General features: G+C 36.5%; 3 protein-coding genes across 3 annotated transcripts; 1 reads left to right on the top strand and 2 right to left on the bottom strand.

Annotated features, from left to right (window-relative positions):
• Positions 1-346: 346 nt before the first annotated feature.
• LOC143445476 (eukaryotic translation initiation factor 5-like) lies at positions 347-7889 on the bottom strand. Its single transcript, XM_076944597.1, has 10 exons — positions 7750-7889; positions 6247-6634; positions 6071-6152; positions 5725-5897; positions 5390-5629; positions 5107-5304; positions 4687-4818; positions 3543-3650; positions 3181-3354; positions 347-1320 (listed from the first exon to the last, which is right to left on the bottom strand). Exons 2-10 carry the CDS (start codon positions 6319-6321, stop codon positions 1165-1167), a joined length of 1338 nt encoding a protein of 445 aa, XP_076800712.1. The 5' UTR covers positions 6322-6634; positions 7750-7889; the 3' UTR covers positions 347-1164.
• A 3191-nt stretch (positions 7890-11080) lies between these two features.
• On the top strand, positions 11081-14627 carry LOC143446461 (uncharacterized). The gene is made up of 2 exons (XM_076946097.1): positions 11081-11635; positions 11767-14627. Exons 1-2 carry the CDS (start codon positions 11091-11093, stop codon positions 14219-14221), a joined length of 3000 nt encoding a protein of 999 aa, XP_076802212.1. The 5' UTR covers positions 11081-11090; the 3' UTR covers positions 14222-14627.
• Positions 14628-14736: 109 nt separating this feature from the next.
• On the bottom strand, positions 14737-19933 carry LOC143446462 (ATP-sensitive inward rectifier potassium channel 10-like). The gene is made up of 7 exons (XM_076946098.1): positions 17771-19933; positions 17260-17584; positions 16935-17127; positions 16698-16780; positions 16311-16451; positions 15966-16110; positions 14737-15805 (listed from the first exon to the last, which is right to left on the bottom strand). Exons 1-7 carry the CDS (start codon positions 18455-18457, stop codon positions 15526-15528), a joined length of 1854 nt encoding a protein of 617 aa, XP_076802213.1. The 5' UTR covers positions 18458-19933; the 3' UTR covers positions 14737-15525.
• Positions 19934-22768: the final 2835 nt, after the last annotated feature.

The following is a 22768-nucleotide window of genomic DNA, read 5'->3' on the forward strand; positions in this document are numbered from 1 at the left end:
AAACAGGTATTTTGACTAGATCATTGAGAACTACATTATTTTCAATCAATCACTTGAGCCCACTTACACCATGTTATGGGTCCATTTCTGAACCAAAAAATTACAAGCACTGAAGGGAGGGGGTACTTCTGTGACAAATTAAAAATGGGATCTGAATGGATCAAATAGCTAGTAACATTGGCTTTAAATAAATGATATCAGCACAGTGAAGCAGCCTGTGGTGCCATGTATATCTGATTAATCATTGTTACATGGATCCTTATAAAACATTTTGCCAACCACATTTTTTTTCCAGGAAGTTATCTACCAGCGTAGGTTAATAACCTCCAAAAAGCTTGTGCACCAATGATTTTGTAATTACTTTTATTAACACCCAAACAACAAACACGAATTACCTTTGTACACGAAGGGAAAAGAGAAAAACATTTTCCAAGAACCCAATACAGGAAATAATGTACAAGGATACACTGAGGACGTTTACTGCAAGCTATTCAGCACTCGTTACTCATTTCAAGGTCATGCAACTTTCTATCGCTGTGTCCAGAACACAACTTCAATGCAAAACACACATCAAAACGTTGGCAATAAAACAATAGTATTCTGCAAGCTCCCATCTCCTGTATTACGAGCCATAACAAATAGGGGAACATTAGAAACAATTCAAACAAGTGTACATCAGGTTTGGTTCAAATGAGCAGGAATGCGAATATGCGGTACATGTCAATAGCACAAACTTGCCATGCATACGGTGCAAGTTACTCAAAGCAGTATGAGATCTACACAGTACATTTTTTACATTTTCTTCAAATTTTGGGAGATTTCTCTTTGATAAAGAACTGTTCACAGATGAAAAATTTAATTAACCACAGGAAATTAGTCGAGCCAAAAATGTCGAAATTTTTTAAAAATCAACAGAATCAGTGAAGTGAACCTACTGAAACATCAATGACAATGGAAGGCAATCTTATGCACTGTACAAGCATGAATTACCCAATCGATTTTTCCCACAACTGGACGTACTGTTGTACACTAAACAAGCAGAATGTATAGATGCAAGAGCTACTAGAGTGACGAAATAAAACAGGTCAGCACGAATCAAAGCATATTATACATTATTGTATTGTATCACACACAAAAAACACACGAGTTATGACTAAACATACTTTAAATGTCGTCAATATCAAAATCTTCACCCTCTTCCTCTGCCGGTGTATCTTGTTTCTGCTCAGCATCTCCGTTTCCAGCATGCTGCGGTATTGCTTGTGGCTTGTCCTCCATCTTCAGCTCACTTCCAGCACGATGAGTGTATTCAATCTCGATCTGAATTCACATTACAGGGTCATAGCATAACATGACTCGACAGTTACATCAACTTCATTGATATAAATGAAAATATCTGCAGTACATTTCTAAAGTGGGTTCTGCAAGATGAGTAGCCTACTGCAAATATCCCAATCAATTTTGACTTAACACAGCGCTATTTGTTTATGAGTCGTAACCATAATGTTATTGAGCGTAGCGACAGCAGACACCAATGACCATAAAGGTCGTTCCTTGTCCAACGCTGTGCAATGTATCAATTTTTCATTTTATATTAGCAAGGTATGATAGTGGAATAAATGTATCTCTCCTAATTAGATTCTGTATAGTATGATAAATCTTCATCTTGGCACTGAGGAAAGTCTATGCATGACTTAAACCCTGTGATGATTCCTCATCTCTGAAGCCCCGGTTACTGAGCTAGCCTTTGTGCAAGATCCGATCGTCACACATTGTTTGTCTGGCTTCTTGATTTTTCATACCTTATTGCCAAATTTAGAACTGTCCACCAGGTCCACTGAACAGGAGCAAGCGCAGTTAATGCCTGGAGCAAACTTAAATCATAAATAATTGATTTTGGTATGAAATGATAAATTTATCATATGGTTGTCTACTGATCTGTTATTAATTTATTTTATTTGCTGTTCTATTTCTATTTAGCCTTGGCAAAATTTTGCGTTTTGTGGAAAATCATAAAATTTAGGTGCATGATGATTGATGACCAATGAACAGAGTTGCAGAATACTTATGACATGTTTACCTTACAATATACATACAACCAGTAATTTTAAGGTGGGAATAAAACCATGTCTCAAAATCTATGCCTTAGTTTTGACAAGTGATTGACGTAAGTGAGATTGCTAAGTACATCCAAAATTTGTATTTTGCTTTATTTTAAATTCGCATGGTGATATAAGTTTTGTTATTTTTCTAGCAATGATTCAAGTTTTATTGCTACAACATACGCTCAATGTTGAGCAAAGAAGCCTGAATTGACCATTACAAAATATATTGCATATAATTCACAGAATTAAATGAATTGGTGGTATGAATTATTTTCTGGGTCATCAATATTGAGTTAGATTGACAATGACAAAATTATTTCCTAGCGTAGTCAGAAAATGCAAATTATGTAAGCCCACTATTGTAACTTGTCACTTGTTTGGTTTTGCTTATTATGGCGTTGACATGCGCTGGATACCAAGGTCAATTAAATCCACTCCCATGTTATTTTCATAACTTGAAATGCAATAAGTCCTGAAGGATTGGATTCATCATCATCAACAACAACGGAGGCAGTTGTGTTTATATTAAAATTTAAGGTTTGTATAATATTCCGTATAAGGTAAAAAGTATTTGTGAACTGTTGGCAAATATCCCACACAGCATTAGAAATTTTCACAACATGTCATGCTTATCATAAGGTGCTGGCAAGTTTAAGTGTTGTAAACCTCTTTGAAAATCACCACCTACTTGCTTTGAAAAAGAATCTTACAGCCATCCACATTACATGTTCCTGGTTAAAGTTTAACTAAGCGGTATGCACTGAAACATGGTAGAAGTGATTTCTTGATAAACAAGGCCCTTTTGTAAGAAATAAGGTTGAAACCTGACATGACTCATCAAGCCTTCCAGTTACCGAATAGCTTTCAAGGTTGCTATTAGCTAATGGTAAGTTTAAAAAAATGTCTGATATTGATAATTTAATCTTTGTTTAATTGAATTAAAATATTTATGACAGATAAAATGATTGGATTCGAATAGAAAACTAATAAATCGTGATTGTTTTGGCATTAATGGCTCACATGTGTAAGTTAACAAAGAAAATAAATAACTTAGTAAATTTAAGGTCAAGGTTACCTCCTCTTCTTCCTCTTCACTGCTTTCTTCCTCTGCCTCCTTGAGCCAATTGATGACGGGTTGAGCCTTAGCATGGATTTGCTTGCTTAAGTCTTTGGAGACGTACTTCTTGCTTGGGTGGTCACCCCACGCTATTATAACCTCCTCATCAATGATGTCCAAGTCGTAAAACTCCTGTAATGCCGTCAGTGATTACTGGTTTTAATGATGGTGATATTCACAATAATGTTATCCAGGTAGTTGGTATTTAACTAAAAAACTTTCCGATCTTTTGTTAAGAAAACACAGTAGCTGTTGTATTTTGAGGATAGTTGATGACACTTGTACTGAATTTACAAAATAAGAAATTGCTATATTCATACCTTAATGATGTGAGCAGCTTTGGGCAATAAAGCATCTCGATGTAGTTCAACCATCTTTTCAAACCCACCAAGCAAGGCCTTTTGAGCTTTCTGATTCTCATGGCATACCTACAGAAGTAACAAAAAAGTAAAAAATCAGTTATGTGAATCAGTTTAGCCATTTCAGTTTGAAGAAACGCAAAATAATGCATGAAAGTGATTCCAACCCCATCAACCATTGTGGTCACTGACTCAGATCTCAGCTTTAACGTACCAGTAACTGTAAACTCACAGTCAAAGGCAGGGGGGGGGAATAAGATAAGACAAAGCAAATGTAACTGCAATTTCATTTTAAAGAGCTTGGCAATCCACTTATCTGGTGTATGTATTATCACAAGTATGCAAATGAAAAGCATAGAAAACAAGCTGGAAACTGTACCACTCAGGAAATGAATATTGAGAATAATACATCTGGTATAACATGACTACTACACAGAGTGGGACTTGTGAACTGTGCTAAATCACGTGCATTTACCAAACTGAAATTGAGTTAATAAGCCCCAGGAAACAGTTGTACCAAACTCATGACATTTAGCACATACGCAAAAATTGTTTTACTGTAACACACCGTTTAACTCTTTGTTGTAAGCCCATCCTTAAGATTGTGCTACAATTCAAAACCCATCATTTGCTTATCACATGGCAAAGTTGGCAGTAAAAATAGGAGACCTACATTAGTTAATGGATAACACTTGGGAGTTGTTCAAAAGCCAATACAGCAGTGCAAAATAGTCTGGCCATGCTATTCCTATGGAGGTTGTTTTGTTTACCCAAACGACTGACAAGTGCACACTCAACACTAAATATAGGTTGCTGTTTTAGCCCAAGGGCTACAGGCAAATGGCAGAGGAACTTTATACACATATTTTGAAAAGCTTTAATTTCAACATTTAAAATGTAAACTTAACACACAAGTAAGCACAAGTTTTTGTTTTCTTCAAAAAAAAACAATGAAAAGTTTTAAATTAAAAATACTGTTTTTAACAAAAATATTATTAAAAATGTTTGTTCCTCAAAACAAAATGCTAAACTACAAAAATAGTGATGTAGGACGGTAGGAGACGTACAAAAATTGTTTAGGTAGGCTACTTGAAATAACACTTACTCTAAGAAAGTGATTTTTGTATGTTTTTATCTGTTCCCTCATGTTCTGGTCACACAGCAACTCAACCAAAATCAGAGGGGCCTTGCTTTTCATGTCCAAACGTTCCGCTTCATTTACTATTTCTTTTGAAGCCTGAAATGTGAAAGAAAAAACACTGATAACAGTGCAGGCACCCATAGACTGAAATTAGTTAATTATTGCTTGTTATGCGGCATACAATATCCTGTTGTGTGTCAAGAGCAAATGCAACAATTGCACATTTATATTATAGATGACAAAGGGGTTTACCAAATTAAACACTTATAAAGTGGATTGACAATTAACTTAGCCATCGAATTTAAACAGCTGTTTGAAACAAACGTATTAGGATTGTAACCGGAGCTTTTGCAGTTTTGTACGGTTGAATTATAAATTACTTACAGTTTTGATTGTCCCTGCACTGATATGCTTCTTAACAAATGCATAAAGCATGTTTGCCCTCTCAGTAGGGGTCCGTTCCAAATCATCAGAAATGGTCAAGGTAGCAGCCCCAGAAGATATCTCCATCATGCGTTGAGCCACTGCTTCATCTGACACGTCCACTGACCAATCATCATCAGCAAATCCATTGTTTATATTCTAATGGATTGTAAAAGATAAAAAAGGGTATATATATACTATTTTTGTTACAGTTTTGTTCAGCAGGATAGACTGTAGAACTTACTTGAGACACTTTACCATTTGAATTTGGCATTGAATCCTTATTTACTCCATTACTTTTAGGTTTTTCTTCCTCACTGGAGTGACCACGCTCATTTGTATCTTTGCTCCCTTTTGTCTTTTCCTTTTTGTCCTTCTGTGGAGGATTTTTTATGATGTACGTGCACAATTTGTGACGAAGATCGACTAAACTCTGATTGCCGCAAGCTTTGCAAACAAGACCAACTGTACCACGCTTCACGACCTATTTAAATAATTAAAGCTGATAGCTTTCCGAACACTAGCACATTGAGTTTTGAACGGATTAGCACAAAGTAATGCTCTGTAAGTTTATATTACCATAGTTGTTTCTGGATTTTCACACTCTTGGCAGAGCACAAATTTTTTGACAAAGATATCCAACATGTCCTGTAGCCTGGAGCCTTCATGTGATCCGTTGACAATATAGCGATCATTTTTATTATCAAACTGAGTTTGAGCACCAAGTTCACAGCCAAAAAACTTGCATGTATCTGCAAAAACAGTATCACATGTACACACACTATAGCCTATACTGTGACTGTCTCAAAACTTGCGACTACGTAAATATACTAATACCTTGCTGAACAAACGTTTGGTTCCAGCAGCAAACGAAATGCAATACAGTGGACAGTTTACACAGTAAAACTTGACTGTAAGTACTTACATTTGGCTGGGCGGCCCAGTGCTTTTGCAACGTCACTCATGTTCACAATTACAGTTTTAACACCATTCCCTTTCCCTTCAACCTGCACACACCAACGTTGAATTATTATAATTTTTGAGAATTACTATACTATAACTGTGTTTTTTAATTGAGAAAAGTAGTGCTAAATGCCATACCTTGGCTATAATGGCTGGCATCTTGTATCGATAAAAGGCATCCTGGACTTCACGGTTGACATTGTAAAGAGCCATTCTCTTTTCAAGTTTGATAAAACTTTAGTACTTCTTAAAGAGTTCCAATTGTTTTTGTTGGATGTTAGCTTTCTTTGCTTTGGGTAACGTGAACTCGACTTTTTACAAACAGTTAAGCTTCCACATATGTGACTGTTTGACCGGATGAAATGAGACGCATTAGCACATAAATTAACTCGTTTTTGTTGGTCGACGTTTCTCCCATTCAGACACTGAGTCGTTTTTATAAAAGTATGACATGTAGAGACGTAAGGACGTTGTATGAACCCCTCCAGGCTTCTTGGCAACTGAATTGCTTGATTATATGTACGATCTGTAAGCATGCAATAACAGTTAAATGGCCAAATCTTTCAAATAAAATGTTCGGGTATTGCAACACACCTCTCAGAGAATTGACCTGTGTTTGTTGTCATGCTATTATCCCACTCTTATCGCTATTGATAATTTTAATTATAACTATAAAAAGAAAAAGGGCGAGCCGCACTGCCTAAAAATGCAAAAAATGCAAGAAAAAGGCCTGCATTGTTTTGTCATCTTGATCTAAATACACTGAATCCAGCCAAATTTTTATAAGACGATCCTGATCCAAAACAAACAGGCTATAGATTGGGATCCTGTTATTACAAACCATTGTGTCAGACAAGTGAGGTTTCTGGAATAATAAACCGAATAGGCTTACAATATGTTTAGGGAGAAACGGAATAATTTAGTCCTTGATAACTTAAGGCTAAATTCTGTATAACTTGTTAACAAGTTCAAAATAATAAACTATGGATTAACGAGATCCCACTGTAGTATTATCATATATGAGTAAAATCACCGAGCACAATCATTTAACTGTTGCAATATAATTAATATAATATATAATTAATATAATAATTAATATAATATAATAAATACATACCATAATTAAAACCAGCATAAAAAGCATTAATGAGGGATCCAAAATATCAGGTCAAGAAAACACCAAGTATGATGATGACATAAGTTTACGTTGCGTTAAAATAGAACTTATGTGGAGTATGGTTAGCTGTACGATTCAATTATAAAAGTATAATTATCCCGTTGTTGACCACTATGTCAGGTTGTATATACATATGTCAATCACTTAGATACTCAACAATGGAAATCATTGACCAACTTCAATGAAACTTAATAAACCCAAAACAAACTGGTTATTAAATTTTAGAGATTTTACTTCGGTGAGAAGCACAAGAAGTTATTTAAACAAAAAACTGAGAAAACATTGTCATGCTCAACTTACTCTACCATTTGAACATTATATTGACAAGTCCAAGGTAAAATATTTAAAGTGTGGTAAAATAAAAACAGAAGGGACTAGTAGCCTATTATTCAAAATACTAAAAATAAAGTTTTAATAAAGTCACAATAAAAAGCGTAGAAATTAGAAAATAACTGCCAACTCACCGATTTTGTTGGAAAAATACATAAACACTGTGGGCACTCTTGCAAGGAAAATAAAAAACAGAATGTAAAGAAAGCTCCTTTACTGATGTTTTATTCCTGAAAATAAGACAGATGTGTGATACTGTAACATCAATAGATATAGTAGGTTTAATCTAGTATCACAATTTTTAGGTTTTACAATCAGGGTCATGGAAAATTACATCCCACAAAGACCTAAATGGAAAGACACTTGTGGAGTGATAACATGCTCTGAAGCTGGACTGCAGAGTATCGTTATTTTCAGCAAGATCTTGGGTGACGTATACTAAACTGACAAATCTCAAGAGTTCATGTGGCAAACTTTCCACTATATGGCCGATATGGAGCGTAATAAATAATTTGCTTGTTATTGTCTAGACCAGTGGTCTTCAACCTGGGGGTCGCGACCCCCGAGTGGGTCGTTTGCCTTTTCTCTGGGGGTCAAGACAATTAAATACCAATCACTATTACGAGAATGCGAATTAATAAATGCCTATTCAATAAATGAGTATTATTTTTAACAGAGTGGTATCATAATTCATGTTATTTTTAATTATATGTTTTGTACTATTGCGCATACACAAATGTATTACATATGCCTGAATCAAAATTTTTGGAAGGGTGTCGTTAGTTACATTGGGTTGTTAAAATGGGTCGCGGTATGAAAAAGGTTGAAAATCACTGGTTTAGACCTATTCGGTAGGCTATATGCAATGAACATTTATATCAGTTTTTACTAGTCCCACACGTCAGCACGCAGATTTCTACGTAGGCCCTATTACCTCAGAGGCTAACAATTATATAAGTATTGATTTTCACTTGTTGTCGACATTTACTTTCAGACTTAATAACTACGAACTACTGGACTAGGCTCTAACTGCATGTTACTGGCTACCATTAGGTCTAGCCTATCTAATTTGGAAAAAATAACCCATGGCGATATGGTACAAATATAGGCCTACAATGTAACTTAGTAAACTCTGTAACACTGGTAAACTAAGACAAGGATTTAGACCAGTTATTCGATCTTTAATTGCAAAATTACTGAGACAAATTTGCATCTCTAACGAATGGACAGAAAAAACGCATGTTTACCACGTACGCCCACCTTTCAACACGTTTCACGTCTTCTTGCTCGAAAACAGCACTGAAGCTCTCAATCCTCGCTCTGTTTGGTTAATTGAAAATGACGCAATCACAAAGAACCCGGATGTACAAATCAAACGACGTCACATATGTCACATAAATACGAAATAAGTACGTTATTATTTCAACTGCATCATCTCATGTAATTATTAGCTCAGTACGCTGCTTGTCTCATTCAGCTTCCTTTACAAGTTACGATTAGTGCTACCTTGTAATATTTAGCCTGCCAGAACAGTAATTAATACATGTGAATATTCTCAACAAGACACTATCAAATCAAACAATTGTACACAAAAAACGCAGGGCACTGTAAAACACCAGTAGCCTACAGAATTAACTAAACTGGATATTAATTTTCAAATAAGTAAATGCAACATCTTGCACGATAATAACCAACTGGTTGCGTTATTAAATTCCAACAAATTTTTAATTTTTAAACAAGAAATAAAAACTATTAAATTGGAACTTAGTAAACAGAAAATATGCAAACAAGAAATGAACAAATTTTATTAAGCTTAATTTTATCAGGAATTTGTCAAAGCGGATAAATATAAACAAGATGACAGAAAAGACGATCACCAAGATCAATCCTTGGTGTTCACGCTTATTCATGTTATTAGTAGAAAAGATGCTTTGCCGTTCGAGTTTGAGTTAAATGATCTGCTCTTTTAAAATTAAACGCCTCCAAAAATAAATTTTCTAGAGCGCTTTTGAAAATGTTTGCACCAAGGATTAACGAGTACTGCTAATAAGAAATGAAAAATACACTTAAACTTAAGGAACAATAAGCTAAAAAAGATGTGGTAGGGATATTTTTACGACACCATATGGTACGATATGAACTTTTTGCGACAAAATCTTTAAAATGATATCAAGAACAATGGAATTGGAACACATTCAATATTGGTATTATGCTTACTGGTGTGATATGATGTTGTGTGAAAATTAAGGATGTTCCGCGAGGGAAATTATTCGGGTTCGTGCGAATCCGAATATAATGAAGGTCCACACGAACGAATCCCGAATCTATTCGTATTAGAACCAAACAATAAAATTTCATCCAAAATTTGTCAAGTCTTGCTTCTAAAATGACGTAATCGATAAACAAATCGCTTTCTTTCGAAAAATATTGTTTAAAAAACGATCGAAAAAGCAAAATCGTTAGGAAAACGACCTTCATTGTAAGTACTGCTAACTCTAGTTTAAAATTGTCGGGAAACTAGATCATCATTTTTTACGAAAGTCAGTAAATTTATAAGTAATATTGTATTCGGGTTCGCCATTGTTGGTATTCGTGTTCGCCCGAATCTTCCATAAAGGCGATATTCGGCGAATCTATTTGGGTTTGGGTTCGTATCGGCCCATCCCTAGTGAAAATAGAGCGTAAGACGCGACATTGCGGAACCACGTACCGAAATCCTTTTATATTACAGTCTCACTGAATATACCTTGGAGAGTTAAAATGGATTTAACCTTCACTGAAATTTTCTGTCTGAAGTACAATGACTCTATCTAATGTTTTCTTATTTTCAGGCCTGGGAGCGATGAGCCGATCATTCCCTATCTGGATTCGCTTTCACCCCTGGTAAAATGCTACCCTTCGAGCAAGTAGCCTAGTCTATAAGGCTGATTGTCTACCAGTCTTGCTCTGGTTATAGGTCAGTGCGCAAAAATATTTTGCGCAATAATGAATTGATTTTTATCTGCAAAAAGCTTATAGTGCTGAATTTTGTATGAAGCTTCAAAGAAACTCGATTTGGGCTCTTTATACAAAAAAACTCAAGCGGGCCGTAGTTTGCCAACCCACGCTCTGTTGTCTACAGTCTACATTCTAATGTCATGAGCTCACCCACTGCTGTAGTTGTAATTTCATTCTACCTTTTTTGATGTGAGCATGATGGAGACGTAACAAACACTCAAATGATAAAGTATAAGTCGTTATAGATATAATATTAGTTCTTTATCAAATCACACAGGGTAGTTTTCTCACATTATTACTATTTTAGGGCATGCCTGCTGCACAACTACACATCAGAAATCATTCGCTCCCATTTCCAAGATGATGAATTTCATTACTTGGTAACAATGAATGTTTGTGATGTTTGAATTGTTTGACTTAAAGAAGAATATTTTAAGAAGTTTTAACACCCAGCAGTCAATTCAAATAAAGCAGCGACATGAAAGATATGGAAGCTAATGAAGATTCATATGACCGCCCCGAAAGACGAACCGAGTTGATAAATTTACCTTGGTTAGTTGCGTTTTTACTACCTGTGATTTTTGTAGCTGCATTCTCTGGTTATGCCTTTCAAAGTTGCTTTCCCTCACGTTTTTACTTGGGAATTGATTCCTGGGGTAATATATGTGGGGCAGGTAGCGAAGTGAGAACATATGTTGCTGGTGTCAATGGCAGTGGAAAAGTAATGTCCGAACAACCCTATCTCTGGCTAGTTGGAATCAACCAAATGAATGCTGCAGATGGCGAAATTGTGTACTGCGACCCGGTCGTTGGCGTACCATCAGCATCGAACATATCTACAATCAGTGTTTGCGTTAAAACTTGCCCCACGATTGGCTTAAATGACTCCAGCTTGCATGAAGATTGTAAAGCTGTTTTACATGAAAGTAGCTACGATAGACTGACATTTTCAGTAGCTTATGAGAAATGCCAACAGCTGGTTGCCGCATCGTACGCCACAAACCAAACGTGCACATCGTTGAGGCAAGTTTTTAGCGTATTTTTAAAAATTCTGGGCTTAGATACCAGTACTTTTACTACTACTTAGGTACTTTTTTTGCTATTTCGTATCAAGTTACCCACAATTTTACAAAATGATTTTAATTTTGATGTAGTACGATCAATACGACAAGAATGACGGAAATTTTGGGTCGATGTCTTCCTTTGGATTTGTTACAAAACAGATACGTCTCCATTTCCAGCTATATTTCGGTTTGGCATTACGCAGTTTACGATTTGTTGTCAAATGCAGATGTCGTTGGATCATGCGTAGTGCTGGTGATGGCAGCTTGCGTTGTGATAAGTGTATTGGTCATAAAATATCCCCAATTTGCTTGCTTTTTGTGCTACGGAACAAGCATTTTCCTTTCCTTGTCATCTTGCATCTATCACATCGTGCGTGCCATTCGTAGTACCGGTGATGAATTTATGATCAGCATGTTTACAAGCGTGCTTTCTGTGAGTGCTACTTTGATATTGCTATATCTTTTTATAAGAAACTATCAAGCTGCCAGAATGTGCAAGGGAATGTTAATAGAAACTTCTAAGTGCTTGCGAACTTTGCCTAAGTTGTTAAGTCAGCCTTTGTTGACACTGGTTCTGTTTTTCATAGCCAACTTGTTATTAGTGTTATACATATTTTACGCTTATAGTTGCCAATCATTGATTGCAGCCAATGATTTCCAAACTGTTATCTATTCGCCATCCGTACCAATATTAGCTTCACCCGGAGTCGTTAGTGTTGTTATTTTGTTTTACCTATGGTGTATCAACATATTTAAGACAATGCAGCAAGCTGTAGTGGCAGGCGCCGTGTATCAGTGGTACTACGCCCGAGTTAAATTCAAACTACTTCATCCTATCACCAAGTCGTTGCGTGCTCTTCTGCTATATAACTTAGGCAGCGTCATTGGCTGCTCTTTCAATGGAAGCATACAGAGCAAAATTGTACGTTACATTTTATCGTTCAAAAGACAAAACAAAGTTGAAGATGTCAATATAAATAATGAACACAGGTTCCGCTCATTGACATCATATTTATCGCCCATCGCTCCAGCATCAATTGGGATCTATGGGTTCGTGAGATCAACATGCCTCTGTGGCGATAAACATTTACATTTTGCTTATTCCCAAAATGTTCAAATTCCATCTTCACAAGTTCTGGTTAAAAAAAAGTCGTCCCAAATCTTGCAAACAGAAGCACTTGGGTTATACAAAACTATTCAAATCGGTCATTTTGCCGCAAGATGGTGCTTCAGATCTTGTCACCTTGCGTTTGTGTGTTCGATTGTTACAATCTACGTTGTCTTAATCGAGTACAAAGGATTTACAGTCTACGTCAAGTTGGTACCGTTTGCAACGCTACTCTTTGTGTCGCACTTTATCTGCGACGTATGTATGAGTATCATGACCTCAACAATAGACGCCATCGGAGTGTGTTTTTACGAAGATTTGTGCAGAAACGATGGACAAATTAATTTATTTTACGGAAGTAGAGGACTGGTATACTGGGTGACTGGCGTAAAGCTGTCTGAAACTTCTACGTATGGTGGATTGAATCGACTGAAGAAAAAAGAGGCACAGGAAGAGAGGCAGAGGAAGAGAAGAGAAGTCCAGCGTTTGCGAGAGCAAGAAGCCAAAGCTAGAATTCGGAATCGGAAACAGGAACAAATAAGGAGGCCCCGTTTGATTGAGAGCAGATCGCTGGCCGCGAAAGTGAAGAGTGCATATCGAATGAATCACTTAGATACAGGGTTGATAGGACCAGGGGAAAAAAAGTTGAATTTCAATGTTAGTGAAGACTATGCTTTTCCTGAGATTGACAGTTCTATTTGGAAAGATTTTCAGGAAGACTTGCCTGAAATTTATCAGGAAAATGAAAGAGATTCTCCAATGGTCGCGAAAATGGATCAGTTTCAACCCGACGAGGAAGAAATCAGCAAATCTTTCAGTACGGAACTTTCGGAGGATTTAGCAAAGGAAGAAGAAAAAAAATCCAACGTAAGCATTTCGCTGAGTATGCAAGAAACTTCAACCCAAAGAAAATCGTTTATAGATTTCGGATTACCAATACTTAAAAAAAGCATAGCAGAGACCAACAACGAATCAAATCAGGAAAATGAAAGAAGAGATTCTGAAGTGATGGCGCAAATGAGTCAGTTTCATCCCGAAAACGAAATTAGCCAATCGTTCAGTACGGAAATCCTCGAGGATTTAACAAACGAAGAAGAAGAAGAAAAGTTTGCCAAAAGCACTCGGGTGGATGCGGAAGGATCTCCATCTCCCGGAAAACCATTTATAGATTTTGGGATGCCGATATTCCACAAAAACACGGCGGATAATAGCCAAGAAAACGAAACGGGGAGTGCTGCATTTCAGAATACGCGAGATACTTTCGGATGGCCTAAAACGGTTATCAAAGCGGCGCAAACTTTCTTTCCGAAAGCAATTGAGAAGCGAACCACGTTTCGACAAATCAGGACAGTACGACATGAAGATGTTTCAAATGAGAATCTTGATGAAAAAACTAAATACGAAAAATCTATTTGGAATGAAAGCATGGGCTGGTGAAACAAAGAGCTCCGTTGTTGCGCAACTTTTCTTTAAATTTTATGCTTGTCATAAACCGTACTTTTGCAATATCTTTACAAAACTAATGTAAAACATATTTCGTAAAACATGGAAGTAAGAAATTGTAACTTGATTTTTATCGTTTTGCCTATGCGTCTAAAAATACTGTTCGCATTAAATTCGTGGATGCATTTCCATATCAAGAGCAGACCAATAGTCCATCATTACCAAAATAAGGTCAAAATGACCAGAATAATTCCAAACAATACGCTCTCGCATCATTTTCATTCTTAGGTAAAGGCTGTTTTGGTTTTATTTCATCCGTTGAATATTGTATTTCAATATACTATTAATTTTGTTCTCATGTTGATCATCAACATTTGATCTTATTTCTTTGAGGGAATTTACATGGGCGTTTTTAAATTCTGCCACTGTCACCATTCATTCCATATGTTATATGTATGACGCTAAAGGTTGAATTAAAATGAGAGAAATAGTAACCGCACGTATAAAAGTGTTTTAAAAATAATTTTAATGACAGATCAATGATTTGCATAGTGCAGTGAATATAACAAAATTAGGAACCTCAAATGAACTCAAGCAAACTTCGAGTACAGCAATAGAAGAAAAGCAAAAAATTAAACAAATTACGTTTGAAGCTTTTGTTTTATCAGGCTTCAGGCAGCACAGTTAACATTTACACAACAGGCAGATTCGCATCGCTACAACTACACTCGATAATAAAATCATAATTAGTCATTAAAAATGAGCCGAATTTTGATTTACATTCTATGATTAATAGGCAACACTGTAAACTGGTGCTTAATGGCGATAAAAGGGTGACGAATTGGCCACTGCAACAAGACTGCTATAAGCTCAAAACACGGTCTAGTTCGCAGACATAATATTGGACTAAGAAACTTTGTTCTATGTTGATACCAATTAAGGTCGTGCGCTGAAGTAAAAACTAAAAACAAATTAGCAAAGATAATCAAGGTAGAAACAAAGATAGAGAGAAAGGGGGAAGCGAAAGACCTCGCGTTTTACAGTATTTATATGAGTTTGCGTAACAACTAACTTTGTTGCTGCATCAATGCCTAAAATTTTCTGTTTAGGAATAAATAAAAGGAAGGCGCTCATGTCAACATAAAGGATAATTATGATATACAAAGGTATAAGAATAACACTTTTATCAAATGAAATTACAGAAAATATCACGTTAACAAAGACTGTTAAGTTCATTGTACAAATAATGGCCTATATTTAACGGGTAATGCGCTATTTACATTATAAAGTAATACAATTTAGATAGCGTTTTCCTCGGAAAGTGGCAACGGTTGCGCTGATTGAGCTAGGCAGTTGTCGTCGGCGAATACTTCATCACTTGTCGAAAAAACGTCATCTTCAGTTTCATTTCGAGATTCCTCCACTAGTGGCACAGTCGAGTCGCTTCGAGAATGCCAGCGAGGTTGGTACTTCCCCACTTTGCGTAATGGTGCAGATTCCTTGACGACGTCGTGAAATTTGCTGAAGTCGACCACGTACTTTTTCTTTTCGGGACATTTCGTTATAATCGGAACAAACCTAAAGGAATTTTGGGGATAAATAATCTCCTTAAAGAAAACATTTATTGCAAGTGTGGTGCTGAGCTGAATAATGAAAACCTTTAAAATTTAAATAAGCCAAATTGCATACAAGAATAAAGTAAAAACGACAATATAGATAGAACAGCGGAAATTTCTACCTGTGACCGCACATAATCTCAGAACTGAGGTAAGATGTTTGAGACTGCATTGTGAGTCCAGTTGACTCCAATGTTCCGGTTACAATAAAAACGATTTCGAAGTAGTTTTTCCTATCAGCGTTATTGTACATGCAAGGCTTGATATCTGAAGGATGTGAAATTATTTGAAACTGGAATAGTTAAACTTTTTCTGTATTTTACTTCCTTTAATATTTTTAATATAAGACAAATTAACAGGAAACTAGTATTTAGCCCACACTGAAAAGCTGTTTATACCTAAAATAGCTCACGTAAAGGCCAATTATAACGTAAAGTATAACACTTTTCCCCAAATATATGACTTACTGTACAAAGGACTGTCATTGTCAATGACATGTTTGTATTCAATTGGAGCAGTCAGAAGGGCGGAAGAAGAATTTTCAAACGCGATTTGTCGTTGTTCCAACATACCCTGATAGCCCACGTTTTTCTCCCTATTGTGAGCAGCTGCAAACAGAAAAGAAGAATATTGTTTTATTTGTGTAAAATGCAACAAAAGTGACTTCCCCATAAACGAAGTTCCCGTTTCAGAAGCCAATAAGGAAAGGAAGTTACGAAAGTCTGATTACTAGTTTTTATGACGACTATAAAAGATACCGGTAAGTAAAAATGTTTAACATCTGCGGTAAGTTTATGGAGCAATTTGGTGTTGGTTATAGAAAACGTCTGATAAAATTTGACGTCTTGACCTACCTCTTATTGTTATGAGTCTCGCACGGACGGAAACATTTAGCAAAAGACTTTTTCTCAAGTTGGCGAATCGAATCAATAAATACCTAAAAATGAAAAGCATTTATATATATCTATATTTAAATACACCATAACGTTTATACTTCAATTTTCAAATTCAGCAAAGTGACATAAAAATTTTCAGTAGCAACGGTTTAAAGCTTCAAAAAACAATGAATGTAATAAGATTTAGAGACATACCTTTTGCCATCCCTCTTGCAGATAACAGCTTTTTTGGAAAACAGGGTAGTCCTTGTCCTTGCATCTGGTCTTGCTAACTTTCCATAACACATACCAATTACCCAGGTGTCGAAAATGGCCGATATGATGCACTGTAACGTCAAGCAAACGACTGCGTGGGGACACGCAGTAGAAATTGTGCGATAACCGTAGCCTAAACAATGTCGAGAGCATAATTAGTGCGATATTTACCCAAGCATTGACTCAAACATTCAAAAATAACAGTTTTGCAAAAATTGGTCAAACTATTTTGGATCAGCCTTTTAACGAATAACAAAGAACTTACCAATCGTCGTTTCGGACTCCAGCGAAAAGAGAAAAGCTGACCAACCATCATGAACATTGAAAACGCACGGATCGTCATTGGAGGAATGAGATGCCTCAACTGTCGAGTTTGTGGCGTGTTCCTCGTAATGCTCCTCAGCGTATCCCAAGATTTTATAATAGTCATCATTAGCTATTGCAAACAGCCAATAGATGACGCCGAAAATGATCCAATGTCCAACGTAAACAAAAATTGTGATGAATAAAACCCACGACCAGCTGGAATCGAGCATTGTGGTAAAGATGTCGCTGAAATAGCGACTAAACAGATCGCAGCGGCTTATTTCCTGAAAAAAGTGAATTTTTGTTAAAATTGGTATAAACAAAGTTATTATTGTTAATATTACCATTGAAATATATTGAAGATAACAATGCATGTACGCAACTTAAGCTCTAAGTATTTCAGCGTATATACAGAGTATTCTAATGACCATTAAAAATAACTTAATGTAACTTATACGAGATTAACTCACACTCGAAGAAACATTCGAGTTTCCATCGCGTTCAATGAGTCGCTTTCCGTATTCCATCTTTGGATGCGGATCCATCCAAGAGTTTGTCCCTTTTTTCTCATTCGATGACGACAAAGCTCTTATAGATGAAAGCTGCACACTTCTCAGCCTGGACATTTGTCGACTCCTTGATCCGTCTTCATGTTTTTTCGCGAAGGAACGATCATTTGTCAGACGAAAGTTAACTGCGCGATGCTTTGCTCCGTTCTTGGCCTCCAGGATGCGGGATTTCTTCTTTTTGTTATTATTGGAGTTGAGATTGTGACTTCCTTGCGCTTCGAACGATGAATCGTTAAGTGACTCATCGTTACTAGAGTCTGAGTCCGATTCGGAGCCGGAGTACGAGTTTTCGTGTTCATTTTCAAATGTTAGTGTGTCGCTCCGAGAGTGTGACGGAAGATCATTTGAGGATATACCTTCATTCATTTTGATCGCGTGGTGATGACGAGCACCATATCCTGAATGATGCAATCGATCTTTATTGGTCTCCTTCCTCTTTAACTGACCTTCTTCGTTGTTGTTTGGGTCAGCAATCGGGTGACAATCAGTGTTTCTTTCGCAATCTTCACTGTCGATGTATTTCAGTTCAGATATTCCATCAGAATGCTCACAAACATCATCACTTTGAAGTTTACTTTCATATTCCATTAAACTTTAAGAACTTGGCTAAATTCATTGGATTCAGTTTAAACAGTGGGCGTATAACAAAAGACGGTGTTAATTAACAAAAACCAAACAATGTTGGTGTAATTCATTACGCAACTGAATACATATCGGAAACATTGTACGTGGGGGAAAACCAACGGCGCACACCCCATTGCGGTTGGTATAGTCATACAAAGAGTTTACTCAATTAAGTCGCTAAACCTCCTAGTTTTTGGATTTAGTTTGCTTTGGTGTTGCAACTTCCATACCAAATAAAAAAATTTTCATTAAGAAGCTATGAATAAGAGAATTAAAATGATTGATGTTTAAATTCAATAAGCTAAATACTTCTGCAAGCGTTGGCCTACATTCTCGCTATAAACTATACTGGTCGTCAAATACAAGCCAACCACCAAGAGTTTCGAAACCAAGCGATATTCTTTTACAGCACATTACTTAACATCATGGTTCTGAACTTGGAACAAGGTCTATAGGCTCACTTAAAAGAGCACTCTATCTTCCTCTGTAACCGCAGTACATATTGTTGTTTTTGATGTCTGAAAAAGCATATAAAATAGCGCGCAAACCACTAGCAGCTTCAATGTGTTTGGTCGATGTTAAAACGTCCTTTCTAGGCCTCACTTTAATACTTTTAAACGTTTGGTACTTTGCAATCCAAATTTTACTGCTCTTCAACTATTAGGCTAATCTACAACAACTCTCTACATGCGATTTCACCGTCGTGGTTGTCATCTCTCGAAGCACACACATTTGGAGCCGCGGCCTCTATTTTCTATGTGAAGGCCTACTTCCTGTGTACGGGTTCTCTTTTCCTGTGTTTATTAATGGCACAAAAACTGCAGCAGTCCATACCGTATGGCTACGCAAATGTCTATTACGAGAACGAGTGCCGGCGTACGGCTACATTTGTATACAAAAAATTTAAAAACATATTAATACGGCGGAGAGAAAAATTTGAAAAGCAAAGATTTAACACATAGTTGAAATCGAAAAACGCTTTGCCAATAAACAAGGTCAAGGCAACACATCGAAATGTTCTTGAAAAATGTTTGCCAAATACTTTATTTCCCAAAATTCACTCGAGGTACGTCGCCGTTGCCTGATTCTGAACACACTCTGAGCTCGCACGTGCTCGTGCATTTGTAAAGCTTGTTTCAAACGCAAAAATCAAAGTTTTTTTCCTAAAACTTGAAATCGCCTACCAGCGTTTACCACGTTTCGATGCGGCGTTACAGAACTTTATTCTGCATCCGTTTGGTCCTCAGGCAATAGATGTTTACTGCCAATCTGACGGTTTACAGCAACGCTAATTTTTTGTGAAATAAAGCAAGTCGAGCTTAGCAATTTGCAAATCATTTAAACTGCCACAACAACTTCAGAAACCTTTGCCGCAATTAAACTAAACGATTGTAAAAATTACAGTGCAAAATTTGACATTATATAACTCTAAATATTCTATTTTTATTCCAGACACTATCATAAATTAACGCTAACCCTGGATAGGTATATCAACAACTATAAAATCATGGTCATGCTCATGACTTTAGATTCGTAATGAGAAGAGGACTCCAGATATTTAACCATCAACGATGTCTCTGACGTGTGCAGGAAGTCGGAATAAGTAAGATTGACAGATCGACCTCGACCATGAACCTTATCTTTAACGTCTGTCTAGAGTTAACAAGAAAATGCTTGGCCAGCGTGCGTAAATTTAAAGCGCATAATAATTAACGCATAACATAACGTTTTTCAATTGTGCCACTTGCTTTTAAACAAATATTATCCTCTCGTTATCGCTAATCAAAAAAAAAAATACTGAGTATCGCAAGAATAGTTGCGAGTTGAAACCCGAAAAGACCTTTGACCTTTGCGTTTGATCGGATTCAGTTACGCTTGCGTTACGTTCTCACGCACACGCGTAATGTACGACAGATGCAGCTGTTTCAATGCAGATCTGCCATACGTGCGTTGTGTGACGAAATTATACACGCTGATAGCTCGGCAAGCGCAAAACATCAAAAGCATTCTTTAAACCCGCGTAACTGAAAAGAAACTTCAACGTTGGAATGCCCGCTGGGGTTGAAATGTAATAAATCGAAAATTGTTTTGAAAACTGAAAATCGTTGAGGTTTTCAACCAAAATATTTTGGAACGACTTATACGAAAGTCCCGTATTATTATCGGATGATTCGGGATTGTAGCTAATGCGTGCAAACATCACAACATTAGCCGCAAACCAAGCAATTAACAGCCGCGTGAAATTATACGTAACAACTGGTTCAAGTTATATCGAGCAAAGCTAATAAGTTACTTATGATTAACGCTAAACTGAAATTAACAGCATCTCAAAAAACCTTCGCCATTCAAAACTCTCTATAATAAGTCAGCAGTATTGTTTAAAATTAACGTTGAATATTGTATTCTCTGATCACACTTCGAAGATACCGAAGCTGAGCTGTACAATTGAGTTAAGGTTACACATTTCGATCCTTGCTTACATGCTTGCTGTTTACAAAGAGTCAGTTCATCCCATTCTTGCAGCGCTGAATGACACAAGTAGCGTCAGATTTCATTTGACCAAAGCAGACTGACCTAAAACGTAATTGTAATTGAGGGATTTTTTATCTTCAGTTACCTATTATCTTCTTTTGTGGCATAAGTAAAAACAGTGCCACGGATACTTGCGGTTATTTCTTTTTACAGAGACAACCTTTCTGGCCTCATGGCCACGCGTTTACAGTCCATTGAATTTAGCAGCCGCAAAGTTTTCTTAATAAAACCGCTCATAGACAAATTCAAAACTAAGATTGGTCCGGAAGTATTGTGCATTAAAAACACTTAAAGACTTTACCAACAAGTACGGCGTTAGCCCAACATGCAAATATTCTGTAGGGTTCCACTCAAAATATCCTGTAACTGTAAATGCTTAAACATCAGAATTTTTAAATTGGCCAATTTAATTGACATATTCTTACACAACCTGGAAAAAGCTACAGTTGTTACATTTCTTGAAATCAGCTCATTCAAATTAAGATATGCGCTTCCAGGAGAGTACGATAAGAGGTTGAAATACGCATTCCAGGGAGTATGTCTGGACGCCACAAGCAAAGTTATACTTCTTACTACACCGCTTCCAATGGTTGTGCGGTATATGAAATACTATCGCATACTTCCCGAAAAGGCAATTGTTTTTTTTCTACACCAGTTGACAAATGTCTGTAACCGGGGCCTATTGCAGCGAAATCAAAATCGGAGTTATATAATTATACACAACAGTTTACGCTATTCCTGTATAACTGAAGCAAAAACATCACAAACACGTTTAAAACAAACACACTTCAGAGTAGACAACATTTTAAGTCAGGCATTCAGGCTTTTAAGCCGGACTGCTTGGTGACGGTCCACCTGATTTGGTACATAGTACAATGCAAACTTGGCCTGCGTCAAGGCGGAAATTTCTTTCAACAACCTCTTATTGGTCCACTTTTGTAACTGTTTTTCCTGACACTACTTTTAGCCAGTACGTCTGAGTTAATTTCTATACTTTCAGCAGGCAATAGAATTTTAGTAACTAAACCGTGGTTCTCATTTCGTGAAGGTGACAACGACTTTGTTGCATTATTACTTCCGTGAGCGACATGAATATAAGCTGGAAAATTAAGGACTTAGGATCGCTACTATCAAGCAGCGGTAAACGTAAAAGTGCGAGTTTACTGCTTGCACTCATATACTTCATAACACTGCACAGAAACAAACCATTTAAGCCAAGGTTTAAAACATACCTTGGCTTTCCAGTGTTTGGAAAGGCAAAGAACTAACATAGAGAGCCTCTTGAAAATGTTAAAGTTGATATCCACATTTCTTTTTCAAAATCTCAACTTTATGAAAAGCAATTTTTAGTGTAAACGTTCCAACTTAAATATTCTCAAACTATCACATCGGTTCATTCAATAACAAATTTTTCATACTGTTAATTATACAGGATAAATCTCAACAGAAAGCAGGCTAGTCGATTTTATCGCATGTATTAATTGTTTAGTCTGAATAGCTTTGAAATGATAGGGCAATTGCCAATGTGATCGACTAGTGAGATAATCGCCAATTAAAAGTGCTTCTGGTTAATAATTAATTATTATTTATGAGTCAACCCTGGTCGAATCAACAGCACAATTAACCTGCGTAAAAATGGCCCTTTGTTTTCAATGGCTGTGGGAAATCTAGATAAATTAAAACATGCTCAAATTGAAAAAGTATTAAACTTCAATCGATTCACAAGCCTGGCATTTGTGCAAA

Source organism: Clavelina lepadiformis, chromosome 2 (assembly GCF_947623445.1).
Source record: "Clavelina lepadiformis chromosome 2, kaClaLepa1.1, whole genome shotgun sequence".
Classification (NCBI taxonomy): Eukaryota; Metazoa; Chordata; class Ascidiacea; order Aplousobranchia; family Clavelinidae; genus Clavelina; species Clavelina lepadiformis.

Excerpts from the sequence above, each read along its gene's own strand:
- LOC143446461 (XM_076946097.1), top strand. The coding sequence starts at position 11,091 with ATGAAAGATATGGAAGCTAATGAAGATTCATATGACCGCCCCGAAAGA. Across the intron at positions 11,636-11,766 it reads CAAACGTGCACATCGTTGAG|TACGATCAATACGACAAGAA; the intron begins GCAAGTTTTTAG and ends ATTTTGATGTAG.
- LOC143446462 (XM_076946098.1), bottom strand. The coding sequence starts at position 18,457 with ATGGAATATGAAAGTAAACTTCAAAGTGATGATGTTTGTGAGCATTCT. Across the intron at positions 16,781-16,934 it reads TGCAAGAGGGATGGCAAAAG|GTATTTATTGATTCGATTCG; the intron begins GTATGTCTCTAA and ends TTTCATTTTTAG. Across the intron at positions 15,806-15,965 it reads GAGATTATGTGCGGTCACAG|GTTTGTTCCGATTATAACGA; the intron begins GTAGAAATTTCC and ends AAATTCCTTTAG.
- LOC143445476 (XM_076944597.1), bottom strand. The coding sequence starts at position 6,321 with ATGGCTCTTTACAATGTCAACCGTGAAGTCCAGGATGCCTTTTATCGA. Across the intron at positions 4,819-5,106 it reads GTGCAGGGACAATCAAAACT|GCTTCAAAAGAAATAGTAAA; the intron begins GTAAGTAATTTA and ends TTCACATTTCAG. Across the intron at positions 3,651-4,686 it reads ACAAAAATCACTTTCTTAGA|GTATGCCATGAGAATCAGAA; the intron begins GTAAGTGTTATT and ends TTACTTCTGTAG.